A 14,540-nucleotide genomic window follows, 5' to 3' on the forward strand; every position below is an offset into this window, starting at 1 on the left:
AAAAAATTGAAACATGTTTGTAGGTGTTTGCAGTGACCTTCAAAGAACTATCAATGAATATGCCCCATAACAGGAAGGATTTAGCTAGTAGGACTGTATCATTTTGTTGTAACAAGCTTACTTGAAGTTAAATGATATAATTAAATGTTCAGCATTTATTTTAAAACTTAAAATTAATTATTATGTCTTATGTTTAGATTTATAAGGGAAATTTTTATCTTTCTGTATTCAGTGTAAGTCTTGGTGTCATTTTAATATCTTGACTATATCAGAAGGGAGATTAAAAGAAAGCCCAGAAATACCTACCGCAATAGAATTCTGAAATCATTCAGAATTCTCCCTTTTACAATTTTAGATGTTCTTGTTTCTAGTGAGAAAGTACTAAGGACCTGTACAATGGTAAAATACACAGAAAATGTTAATTTAAAACTTGTTTTCCTTGTGATACTCTTTTGAAAGAAATGCTTAGTTCTTATTAACTTTATTATTTTTATTTAAATATGTGTGTTAGTTGTGAGTACTATATTTTGTTTGCAACCTCCTTTTAGACTTTTTCAAATCAAAATAAACATAACCAATAAGCCCATGAAGAAATATTCATCATCACTTACCATCAGGGAAATGCAAATTAAAGCCACAGGGAGATACCACCTTACACCAGGGAGAATGGCCCATACCAAAATGACCAGAAACAAGTGCTAGCAAGGATGTGTGGAGAAAAGGCAGTCTCTTACACTGAAGATAGGAATGTAGGCTGGCCCAGCTCTGTAGAAAGCGGGGCGGTGCTTTCTCTAAGGACTGAAAATAGATCTGCCTTATGATATGACCCATCATTTCTATTCCTATGTATCTACCCCAGAAATACAAAAACACTAAATCAAAAGGAAACCTGTACCCCACTGTTCATAGAAGCAGTAGGTATAATAGCCAACATAGCGAGACAAACTACATTTCCTAAAACAGATAAGTGAAACAGAAGATGTGGTACATATTCATGTTTTAGTTGTTAGTACTGTATCTTATTTGCAGCCCTCATTTCAGACTAGTTCAAATCAGTTAGCAATCAAAAAAGATAAACTGATGCCCTTTTCCAACAATGTGGATAAGATGGAAGAGAGAAGACTAAGTGAAATTAATCAGAAAAATAAAGATAAATACCAGATGGTGTCTTCAATATTATGTGGAATATAGGAGAAACCGAACTAGAAGCAAAGAGAGGCAGCCTTAAAAACCTCTGAAAACTGTCTTTACCACTGAAGCATTTAAAGGAAGCAGTGGGTGAAGGAGAGATAGAAACAAAGAGGGAAGGAAGTATAATGTACTATGGGTGATTTAGTGGCAAAAATAGCGGTGAGACCTGATGAGGAGGGTCCTAATGTTACCACAACTAATTGAATAAATAAATTATTAAAATAAATGAATAAAACAAATGATAAGGAAAAACTTAAAAATGATACTTTTCTGATACTTAGTATTTGCTGCATCCTAACAAAATGTCTACATGTCTTACTTTCCTAATAGTAAGCCTAACTTTTACTTGCTTGATATTTATAAACTTACCATACTTCTTATCTGGTAACTAATTTTACTATAGTGTAATGTCCTAATATACCAAATTTCATATTTATACATAAATATTGATATCACATACAAATAACTAAATGTTAAAATCTAATAATTTAATATTTTGAGAAATAGGCAAATATTTACATCTCTAAGTCTATTCATATATGCCTTATTAAATGTGAAATTGTTTAACATTGATTATTTTATAAAGTAAATAAACAAATATATTATTCAATAAATAGTAGAGCTAATAATTCTGGTATGCTCTATTCCAGATAACTTTCCTTTTTCTTTATGCTGGAATTGTATGAAACCTCCTTGAAATAAGAAGTCATCAGCTAGACAAAATTTTAGTAGTACTATTGTAATGTTACTGCTAGCTCAGAATGATTTAAGTATTCCTGGAATTGTTTTTATGATCTATCAGTCTTATGAAGATGACCTTATTCTTGTCCACTGAAATGCTCTAAAAATTTCAGAAATAATTAAGTTATTCCTTAAAGTATTAGTGAATTCTAGCGTTCTCTTCCACTTCTTGGTATTTTAGTTGGCAATATAAGTAGAAAAGATTTCACCTTAGACTTTTCATATAAGGTGTGTTCTTTCAGCCATAATAGGCACATTTATTTTTCTGCTACATCACATCAACATTGTTTCAATTGTCTTATAATATCTTATAATATCGAAGAAGAAAGCAAAAGAATGTTTTCTTACAACAGAAAAATAAAGTACCGTGGTAAAAACAAAATAAATTTACCACATTGCAAACACATTGAAAGTGTGGTATTTTTTTCTCCGAAATTTCCACACGTAACAGGAAACATAGACAGCAAGTTTGAGTGGGTGGGTCTCTGAGGTTAAAACTGTTAATAAAATAATATAGCTGAAATTCAATTTTTAAATGCGAAGTCTTTCCAACCATGTTCAATTATCAACAGTAGCAAAGTGTTCTGAATCTTTATGCGAGGTGAGTATACTGGATATTTTCTGCCTTCAAATGACTTTTTCTCTTAGAAAATGAAAGTAGTTGGTCTGCTGACTATAGTTAGTGGATACTGTTACATTTATATTTTATAGCCTTTTATATGCTAAAAAATAAGTTTTGACATTAAGAATTAACATTGATAGAGAAGCCATAAATGCTACAGTTTCTTTTTATAATCCGTACTTCATTTTAAAAAATCTAATGCTAAAGTAATATAGTTTATTCTCACTTTATTGTGCCTGAAGAATGTCTGCACTACTGTATGAGGAGGTCATACTAGTTGCTCTCCTGAGTTGTCTGCAAATCAGAAGCCCTGTAATTTGATAGTGGGAGACATTCATGCTAAATCATTTTTAATTCACTGACTTTGTAAAAGGTAGCCTGAGCCAGTGCATGTTTTAATCAATAATTATCTGTATAGGAAATGTTAAATGTTTTTAAAATAAGAGGCATTAGGCCAAACTAAAAAGGTTTTGGCTGTGATCACATGAAATGATAAGCACTTCATAAGTAATTTAAGTTACTTGTGGTTTAGTAAAATTAATTGAATAATCCATTGCCCTGAAAATGTTGATATTCATAAATCATGAGATTCAGGAGGTAGGGAAGGGCTTCAGCACCACACTTAAAAATTTAGATGTAGAAACCTAAATGTGTGGTCTAGTGGAAGATCAAAGCTAGGAATCAGGATCCCTATTGATAATTATTTTAGTGCTTCCTATTATGCACATAAATTTTATTATGTATTCTTGGTCAGTGTTAACATCTTTGGGGGTCTAGTATATAGCTATGTGCTTCAGTGGATTTATTGCTAAGTATAAAAGTACTCATTTACAAGATGATTTATTATATGTATTTTTTGTTTTATTTTAAAAATAATGTATTTAATATTTTAATTAAGGTATATATTTTTATATAAATAGCTTCACTATTAGCCTTTTTAATTCTGCATGCAAAAAGCATGCATAGATATCATCTCTTTAATGAAGTTGGCTATTATCAGAATTTGTGAATAAGGAAATGCTTTTGTTGATAATTTACCTAAATTCTAAGAGATTTTAATCTCTACAAAGATCAATATTTTTTGAAAAAGTCACTTAGTTCTCATATTTATCACGAGATTAGCTTGTGATACATAAATAGATAAGAAAACATATTCTATTTCCTATCATGAGACAGACTAGTGAAACTTCTTCCACTTTTTGTGAAGTGCAAAATCCACAGGCGCCTACTATGTATAAAAATGGGAAATAAGATGTAATTTTATTTTTTGCCTTGTTCTCATTGAGGCAGGGGATCAGTTTAGATTTAAGGACATTCAGGACTTATCAGTAATTTGCTAGGAATTGTTTCCTTAGTCCCAAAATAATCTATAATCCTCAAAACTCTGAAGTAGGATTAGGCAACATCTACAATGTTAACAATACCTGGGAAAACATTTGGTAATCAACTGTTCCGTCACTTTTTTCCCTTTGTCTTTTGTTGTTTCTTCTCCTTTTCTCTTCTTCCCTATTTCTAGCTTTTCCTTACTTGAACCTTCATATAAAGGAAATGTATTTTCTTAGGAAATTACTTGATAAATAGCCTGCAGATGTGTTGACTTCTTATAAGTATATTTTTATGTTTACTCAGTCAGATACCTGACTAAAACAAATTCTAAGATTTGGTTTCATTGTTGGGGGTATTAATTTTTTTTTTCTTACATGTTATTTAAATTATTTCTGCAGATCCCCAAGTAAGCCTTTAGTACGGAAATTAATGGATTGGGAAGTAGTAAGCAGAAATTCAGTATCTGATGACAGATTAGAAACACAAAGCCTTCCATCACGATCTCCACCCGGGACTCCTAATCAGTAAGTACATATGAACATCAGGTGTACATTTTCCTATTAAGTTCACTATGTGTTTTCATTACCTTAACATCAAAATATGTAAAGTTTAAATCTTTTGGTCAGACATGATTTTTATTGCTCCAAGAATTATTTAGCTGTATGTAGCTCAGTGCATATGTGGAATAGCCTTAGGGGATGAAGAAGTAGAGCATTGCACAAGTTTGCTCACTGCTTGGTCTTGCATATAAGAGCTCCTAGCCAGTTATTGAATAGATCAGTATCTATTGGTAGATTTTGTATCTGGAAATATGGTTCTTGTTGGTGAAATCTTTTCTATGTATAAAACATCACAAACAGAATTTGTAGGGTAGCATGTATTCTTTGAAAATCTAAGTGTCTTACTGAAGCTGCTGCCCCCCACTCATTGCAGTGTCAATTTCTATAGCCAAATAAAGGGATTTTCAGTATCATTTCTGGCAAGTTTGGCTATAGTGATGCTAAAAAGCAATATGCTATTCAACACTTACTGTGTGTACTTCATTCTATTATTTCTCACAAAAGCTGTCTGTGCACTTTAATATAGTTAATAATAGGAAGGTAATAGACATGGACTGGCCAAAAATGTTCTTTCATTTTATCATATTAGAATATGTCTTGCATGTAAACTATATGTAGATAAAATTATATAGTTATATATCATATATACTCATTTTATATACTATATATTATATAACATAAGACTGCTATATTGCATATGATGTTACATGTATGCAATTAAAACAATAGTAAATATATGTCAGTATATTGGCAGATCTCATTAGTTCAAAAGATTGACATGGAAGATATTTGAATATTGGCATGGAATATAATATTTGAAGAAGGCCTTCTTTTAGAAATAACTTTTACACATTAATGTTTGATGAATGTACATGAAATTCTAAAATTTCGTGTCATTGTGTCACTGTTGGGTGTTTGTAAGCCCAGGAGTAAGCTTTTATTGAATTAGAAGTAAACAGTTTGCATAACTGCATAAACAGTTTGGTTCACAGACCATTACCCAATACCTAGGTTCCTTCCTTAATACTAGAAAACTATCCAAAAGTTTATGACTGTAGATCGCTAAAGCAAAAGATTTCATATATTTAAAGACTTATCAGTTTATTTGAAGAAAATCTAGAATCTTCTTTTTGGGTCTCATTTCTCCATTTGTTATCAGCAACGTTAAAACAATTATAGGAAGTTAGGGAAAACAAGGAATTACAACCAGGTGATTCAGTCAGTTATTTCCATAGATGACTGAGATAATGAATTGATTAAAATTTCTGGTTAATGAAATCATTTTAGATATAATCAGAAAAACATGATTTTTTCTAAATTCTGAAGAGACCATACAGAGTGCGGTTAAAAACATGCACTGGAATCACTGGATGTTCAAACTTAGAGCAAGTTAATCTCTTACTTCCATTTTCCTCATCTACAAAATTATAATAATAGTGTCTTACAGTATTGTTATGAGGGTTAAATGAGGTGGTATATGTAAAAATATTTAGACCAATGCTTTGATACATATTAAGTGCTCAGATGTTAACTACTGTAATTAATACTTGGAGTGACAATAGTAATTCTTATGGCACTTATGAGAATGGAAGTATGGTACTCAGTATTTATTCTTAGGAATTAAAATGCCATAATTAAAAATGCTCATAAGAATTAAAAGTAATTTTTAACAATAGGTCAGAAGATATTTCTAAATTACTCTAGCTCTTTGTTTTATGGATACTAATTAATACCTAAAAATGTAGTGACTAAAACCTGGAAACATTAAGGTCAGTAGAGAGATTGTTAGATGAATAGGTAGTATTTTTGCTGTAGATTGTTGACTACAGTTCAGATCTCTGACTTCCTGTTCTGTGTTATATGTTTACATTACACTATCTTTGAGCTTGTCATTGTAGGTAGTCTTAAGCACACACCCTCTTTCTAATATAATCATATGATTAAGACACTAAAAAATGAATCAAAAACATTTTAATCCATTTTTCTCTTTTCATATAGTCGAAATTCTGCATTCACACAAGAGGGAGCCCGGTTGCGACCATCTTCAGTTGGTCATTTAGTAGACCACATGGTTCATACTTCCCCAAGTGAAGTATTTATAAATCACAGATCTCCATCCTCAACACAAGCTAATAGCATCGTTCTGGAATCATCACCGTAAGACCTTCTTTCATTTAGTTTGTCGCATAAGTAATAATACCTCCAGTTGCTATATTTGAATAATTTGTGTAATTAGGTTTAGGAAGAAGATTTTATGTATGCAACACTTTTGAAATTACGTGTTTTGTAAATGTGCTTGTTTACCTCTGAGGGTTTTTGTGCTTTCAGACTTAATCCCCACAACACTCTCCTCTCACTTCCCGTATCACTATTATTATTTGTGAACTCAGTATGTTCTTGGGCTTTCAGTAGATACACTTAGATATGTCTGCCGATATTTGCAGATGGGACAGGCCATATGGTGTTGAGAGGTAGAGTTCTCTTTGCATTTTCAGGAAAGGAGCCTGAGAAGGATGAATAGATAGTACTGTGAAAATTATGTAGCAGGGAGGAACTAAGTAAGATGACCTTCACACTGAAAATAAATTACAGAAAACATGTACACTTTTTCTAAAATTCACCTCTATTTCATATTATTAATGATACATAAATTCAGTTTCATAAGCTAGTATTTATACCCCTTCAGTTTAATATTTACCCTCATATTAGTGTGCATTGTCTGCATTTGTTGGTTTGTATAATGCATTTACACCAAATACAAGTAAAAATAGCATGTGAATTAGAAAAAAAGTAAAATACATGACAAGATATAAGAAGCTTCATTATTATTAAAGAGGCAAAGATATATGATATAGTAAATGTGACTGGAGCTAAAGAAAAGGTGAGTCTGAGAGTGATGGTGGATGGAAGAATAGATTAAGTGGTCTTAAAAGCAATTACAGATGATCTGGAAAAATTCAAGTTGATATGTAAGAGCCGTGATTATCCTTGGTGGACTACCAAGCAACAATGGTGAAGCTACTGAGCAAGTGAAAGACCACTTAGTAAATATAAGTTAGTAAGCATACTGATATACAGGAATAGGGAAGGTATAGTTGCACAGTAATTCCTGTGAGAGATGAGCTGACAGAAGATAGGATTAATGGAAATTTAGTATTTTATTATTTTAAGAAGTTATGTTTCCAAAATTTGTGTTTCAGTTTGATTATAAGCATTTTCTCCCTAATTCTGAAACGTCAGTAGGTATAGCTATTAAGGACATATTTGAAATGTTGATTGATTAAATTTAAAAGTCTTAAACTTTCAACGCATACAAAAACCAACTCTAGAACAAAAAATACATAACTCCCAGGGTATACCCAACCTACTTTAATCTATCTTTTGAATGACTCTTCATAGAGAGACCCATACATACAGAATTGAATATTTTCTATTTGTACCTTTTATAGATTCATAAAAAATCATTTACCTCCTCAAAATAACATTTACTCTGTCTTCCTGAATGAAAATGGAGAATCAGGGTCAAAATGAATTGGAACTATGCAAAGTTTTCTTCCCCTTTCTAGGGGGAAAGAATTTCAAATGCCTGTATCCTTCTCCTTGGACATGTATTTTATGGAACTTATGTGCATTCAGTTTTAAATATGTAACACTACATTTGGAATTCAGCTAGTTTCACACTGAGGAATAATTAAATTCTGAAAAGATAAGCTTCGTGGTAAACTGGTTAATAATAACTTGTATTATTTGCAGCCAGCTTTTTCATATTCTTATTTTTGAATTGGAATAGGATGACTATGAACTACTATCCTGTTCAACAGATCTCAGTGAAATAGGAAAGTTACATAATCCTCTATTTATTTGTTTTTTATTGAGCTAGTACTGGTTCACAACATCATCTGTGTTTTAGAAGTGTAGGTTTTCCCTTTTAGGTGTTACCATATCACTCTCACCACCAACACACCCACAGTCCTCCAACATACTCCACTGTGCTCCACCAAGCTTTGTTCTCACCTCTCCCTTTCCCCTTCATGTAGCCTCTCCTACTGTCAGATTTCTAGGGGTTGCGATCGGTTTGGTCTTATCTAGCCCTTTGTTTTGTTTCTCTGTATTCCAGCGAAACCATTTGGCATTTGTCTTTCTCCTTCTGCATTATATCACTTAGTTTAATACCCTCCAGGTCCATCCATATTGTCACAATGTTAAAAGTTTATCTTTTGATAGTTGAGTTGTATTTTATATTATATATGTATATATATATATATCAGTATCAGTATATGTGCATATATATGTATATACACATACACACACACACACACACACACTCCACAACTTTTTGGGCTTAGGTAAGTTTCATTTTGTAAATAGTGCTGCTTTGAACATGGGAGTGCTTATTGCCTTTTGAGTCAGCGTTTTTATATTCTTCAATAGATACTTAAGAGTGGAATTGCTAGGTCATATGTCAGATCTTATATTATTTTGGGAAACCTCCATAGGTTTGGATCAGTCTACATTCCCAACAGCAGCCTTGTATAGAGGGTTCCTTTTTCTCGACAGCTCACCAGCACTTGTTCGTTTTGATATGGGCCATTCTCACAAGTGTGCAGTGGTGGCTCGTTGTGGTTTTGATTTGCATTTTACTCGCGATAAGCAGTATTGAAATTTTTTTTCATGTTCCCATTGGCCATCTCTGTGCTTTCTTTTGGGAAGTGTCTATGTAGCTCTAATGTGCATTTTTTAAATTACAATCCCCATTTTATATATAGGGATTATAATGTAAAGCATAAATACTTTTTCATGGACACATTATAGCCAGTGTTAACTTTTAGATAAGAAAAGCACAATGGGAATATAATTAAAAGTGTTCCAATACCCAACTTTCCTATCAGTGGTTTTTGTTTGTCTGTTTGGTTTTTTCTTTTTTACTCACAAATAACTTTCTAATTTTTCACAACTTGAAAATATTAAGTGAAGAACGCATGATGAAAATATTACATTTAAGTGCACTTTGCTGTCAACAGATCAATATATTATTAAAGAGTTAAAAATTTGTTCATCAATTATCAGTCACTAATCTAGTGGTCAAACCTAATTTCATTCCAGTCAGCCTTAAATGTCATCACAAATACTTCAACAACAGCAGTGAAAACAAATTATTTCGCACGTGTATAGAGAGCAATAGCTCTCTATTGCTATCTTTAATGCATAATAAATGCATGAATTTAATGTATAATCATAATAGGACAAAAATTTGACGATTTAACTCACATGTTTTATCAAACAGCACAATTTCCTGTTTGTTCACAAAATAAACACACTGCAAGTTGTGTTTCTGCATGTGCAGCAGGAGACATTACTCAGTGATTGAAATCAGAACTCAGATTTCACCTCAAAGTACCTGTACTCACTCAGAAAAAGGGAAGCGGTTCACTCCAAAAAAAAAGAAAAAGAAGAAGAGGATGTATAGGGTTTGTGGGAACTGGGAGGTGATTTCAAGATCCACTTAAATATATATTGAAATGATCTGTATTTGATCCAGTGTATTGTCTGAATTCTTTCCACATTTGGCCAATGTAAAACTAAAAATCTATGGATTTCAAGTTGCAAGATACTTCTCTAAGTTGCAGAATAAAACAAAAATAAACATCCAATAAAGTTTTGTCCTGGATACAAAGCTCTGATAGATAGCTCAGGTAGGAAGACTTGAATTTTAGTTCTATAAACTATTCTAAGTATAGTTGAGTACAGAGAAAGTAACTATACTAATTATATAACCTTTTTGATTTATGCCTTAGGTATAATATACAGGCAACTTTTAAGTAAGTATCAATCATTTATTTGTCAATGTAGTTGAAATCTAGCTATCTGGTTGAACATAATGAGAAATTTCCGAAATTCTTAACTTTATCCTTAGGTTCCTTACCACAGGAGATTGTATGCAGACTTCATAATCCCCAAGTATTAAGATACATTTCCCTAAGGCACTTTCATGGACTATCCAATTCTAGTCTTATCTAATGAGTCACTATAACTTTATCCAGGCCTCATTAATTCTTTTTGTTTAGTCTTCAAAGCTTTTTGTTCCTCCTGTTCTCTGAACTATTGGCACAGATAATTGTTGCAGATCTAGCTTAACCACAACTCATGCCATTTTTTTTAAGTCTAGCAATATATTATGGCCTTTGTAAATACTAGGCTTCTTTCCTACATCAAACTAAAGGAATCAATGAAGGATGTGATAGAAGGAGGTATGAAGTCATAGGGACTTAGAGGATGCATCGTTTTATATGCCACACTTGTGACAGCAAGACGCATGGCAGGTCTTGGGCAACTATATCTGCAGTGTACTTACCTCCATCCATCTCTGGCAAAAGTCTCCTTACTTACATTTGGGAGCTAAGATTAGGGACCTGAAGTTTAGTTGAAAACAGGAGTCTCAGTCTGGGACCTTGATTCTGTAATATATTCCTTCTGGTAAGATAGTGTGACATTTTCATTGTTATTAATAATACCCCTGGGAGTTAATATGTACATTTTTTAAAAAAGATTTATTTATTTATGCATACAAAACTGGGGACAGGGCAGAGGTGCAGGGGTGGTGAGAGGATTCACCAGAGACAGAGTGGGGAGCAGAACAGGCTGATGGAGGAAATACACCGCCGAGGGTAGCAGTGGGTGGGTCAGGAGAGGTCTGCTGTGCCATGTGGGTCACCTCTGGGGCTGGGGACAGAACTCGCACCGAAGCAGCTGCAGCTAGCTTGCAATGCTGTGGCCTTACCCGTTGCTCCACCAGGGAGGGCCCAATATGTACATTTTAATTGCAATATATAAAATCGTATTTCTCTTTCTCTTTGTTACTTATATCTCCTATAAGTGATAGTTGCCTTTCTCCTTTTTTACTTCTATCTCTTATATTATCTTCCAGTCACATTGTTACAAATGGCAAGAGTTCATCTCTTTTTATATAGCCAAGTAGTATTCCATTCTGTGTATATACCACATTTTCCTAGTCCACTCCTTTGTCCTTTGGGCAATTAGGTTGTTTTCATTATCTGGCTATTGTAAACAGTGCTGTAACAAAAGCAGGGGTGTAAATGTCCCTTTGAGTTAAGTGTGGTTTTCTTTCTTTCTTTTTTTTTAAAATTCTTCATGCAGATACCTACGAGTCAATTTTCTAGACAATATGGTAGATGTTTCTTCTTTGGGGAAGGGTCTAACTCTAGTTATTTCTTTGTTGCTGAGTTTTATGAGTTCTTTATCTTCAATATCAGCCATTTGTTAGACATACGATGTACAAATGTTTTCTTCCATTCAGTTGGGTGTCATTTTGTCATGCTGATAGTTTCTTTAGTTGTGCAGAATCTTTTCAGTTTGGTGGTTGTTTACTTTTCAATATTCTATATTTAAATATTATTATATTATTTATTAGCAATAAGAGTATTACTATAAGTTTGCCAAAGTGTCAAGAAACCAAAATATTGAACCACAATTTATCTGTATCTTATGTAACATAAATATAATAGGGTTAAAGACTCAAATGGTACCAACGATTGTAGTTGAATGAAACATAACTCTTAGGAAGTAAGCATTTTTCCAAATTAAAGTTTTAACTGTAAGTTAATGGGTTACCAAATGGTAAATCAAGAAAAGGGGGAAAAATGTATGATGAAAGGTAGGACTTTTAAGTAGTGAACCCATGTGGTATATACACGTTCACTCCCAATGATAAACATTTGAATCTTGTAATGTTATAATACAGTGTTGCTTCAATTACAAATAATACATATTTTTTAAGTTTTTTTTTCTTTTAAGAAGAGTTTTTAAAGGAAGGTATCATTCCTTCATTCCTGTTAGGCTTGTATTAATGTCTTCCAAGAATTTGATTTTTGATTTCTAATCTTATAAACATTATGTTTCAATGAAAGTTTGAATCTTTACCATTCTCATTTTTTTTTTATAAGTGACTAAAACAATCCCTCTGGGATTACATTTTTTTCTGTACTCTCCCTATAACCAACAGGTCTTTCCTAGTTGCCATTTTAAAGTTAAATGATTAGCTTTATTTGTAAGACCCTAGTCAAAGCCCTAATCCCTGGTTCTTTTTGTTTTCCTAATTTTGTTTAAACCACCTGATTAAATGCTGATTTTTCTTTAGCTCTGTAGGTCCCTTCTCTTGGGGTGCTAAATATTTCTAATGGGCCTGTCTTTTACTACACTGCCTCTCTTTAGTATCAGTTATATTTGGCTATTGTTTTTATTTTTGGGTTTTGGAGGCTTAAAAAAGTATCTTTTTTTAGAATTGAGCTATTTAGTGACATGATTTTTTTTTGTGACATATATTATAATTTCTAATTCTAGTATATGGTTTACCTATGAAATTCATCTTCCAAGGTAATTGTTTGCGTGAGTGCCTATTATATCTTTACATTAGCTACGCAGAAGAAAGTTATTTGTTATAGTAAATTAGATTAAACTTTGGAAAACATTTTAAAGATGTAATTGCCAAAAAAAAATAAATTTCAGAAAGCTATTACATCCTTGGTTACTTTTATACACTGTGTGTGTGTGTGTGGTATGTGGAGAGAGAAAGGGAAAGGAAACAGTGGATCAAGAAAAGAAAACTGCATTTTACTATGTTGGAATATGTCCACCTTTCCTGCCAGGGCTACCTCTGGAGACTGAGTCAGCAGAACAATAACTTTTGTTCACTGTGAAAAATTCTCTGACAAGAAACGTTCAGAAAGTGCAGATATCTCATCCTCTGTCATATTTGTGAGTTATTGGAAGGAGTGCAAAATTCCTGAGTAGGCCCTCATGTCTATAGGGACTTTCAGGATAAGCTATTCAAATAACCTTTGGTCCTTACATCTTCCCAAGCACAGATATCTCTGGCAATATTAGCTCTGTACAATCCAGGGATTGCATTCAAGTTATGAACAGTGTTTCTTCTTTATCAATTAACTTTTTATATTAGAAAGCAACTTCCTTTATTTAACTGAAAATATAATTAACTAAATGTCTTCTTTCCTCTGCTAGCAAAAAAAGCTATTGTGTCTTCTTTTTGTGCATGCAGCATAGCTATATAAAGGGAGGCCAAAACTTCAAGGTCAGGAGAATCAGTCACTCAGAAAAATATGATAATGGTTTCCTTGATAATGGTTTCTGTGCTCAGGTTCTCTTTGGCTCTGAATGACCTCATTAATAAATTTCTTTTTTACTAAACTGAATTCACTCCACAGCAGAGATTATTTAGTTGACTGATAAATAGGAGTTTTGTTTTAAATTTGGAAATAGGGGATTATCGGAAGAATATATAATTTGATGGTAACAGCTCCCCACACCTAACCTAAGGGGATCGGGAAAGCCTGTCCTTGGGAGTCTGAGAAGGTAATTTAAAACGAAAGCTACATAAAGCAATCAGAGAAGTTAGGTTATTCCTTTGCTAAAATCCAAACTTGTATTGTCCCTTCCTGTGCTGTGTTTTGTCTAAGCCTCTTAGTCTGCATGCAGTCTCCTCACTTCTTCTTTAGATTTTTTACTTAAATCCCAACCCAAGTCTGTATTGTTGAGCTATCATCCTCTCTCTATCTTCCTGATAACTTTGAATGTTTTAAGGACAAGTTATACTCAAATACCCACTGGAGTCTGGCAAGTAACACTGGACACTGGAATATTCGTGACCTGTCTGAAGGCAACAGCAACTACAGCTTGACTTTGTCCAGTGGTTGACAACTTATAATGCAGGACAGTTCTTTCCAGATTTCTCATTCTGGAAATCTAGATTTGTTTGTCATTTTTAAAATGTAGTCATTTTTACATTTTACACAAACAGTAGTAGACCAAATATATGTTGGTCAGAATTGACTCACACAAGCCATGATTTTGCAACCACTACTCTAAAACTGATTTCTAATCACAAGTGCATGAAAAGCACCACTTTTTTTTTTTTTTAAAAAAAACTATTTATGTGCAATTCCTAAATCAAAATTTCAGGTGAAGCCAAATTTCAACAAAATATCCTATAATGTCGATACTGACCCTCTCTTATAACCGGACATTTCCACTGGTTTGCCTAACCCATGGGTTTGGCACTGGGATTG

General features: G+C 32.9%; 1 protein-coding gene across 1 annotated transcript in view; it reads left to right on the plus strand.

Annotated features, from left to right (window-relative positions):
• PTPN4 (protein tyrosine phosphatase, non-receptor type 4 (megakaryocyte)) overlaps positions 1 to 14,540 on the plus strand; it is a 154,624-nt gene that overhangs the window by 107,802 nt on the left and 32,282 nt on the right. Inside the window, exons 14-15 of the mRNA XM_004674719.2 lie at positions 4,279 to 4,404; positions 6,439 to 6,597. Of these exons, the coding sequence (XP_004674776.1) occupies positions 4,279 to 4,404; positions 6,439 to 6,597 (285 nt within the window). The remainder of the gene's footprint in view (positions 1 to 4,278; positions 4,405 to 6,438; positions 6,598 to 14,540) is intronic.

The sequence above is a fragment of the Condylura cristata genome, unplaced genomic scaffold (genome assembly GCF_000260355.1).
Source record: "Condylura cristata isolate star-nosed mole 26May11 unplaced genomic scaffold, ConCri1.0 scaffold00002, whole genome shotgun sequence".
In the NCBI taxonomy this organism is placed as follows: Eukaryota; Metazoa; Chordata; class Mammalia; order Eulipotyphla; family Talpidae; genus Condylura; species Condylura cristata.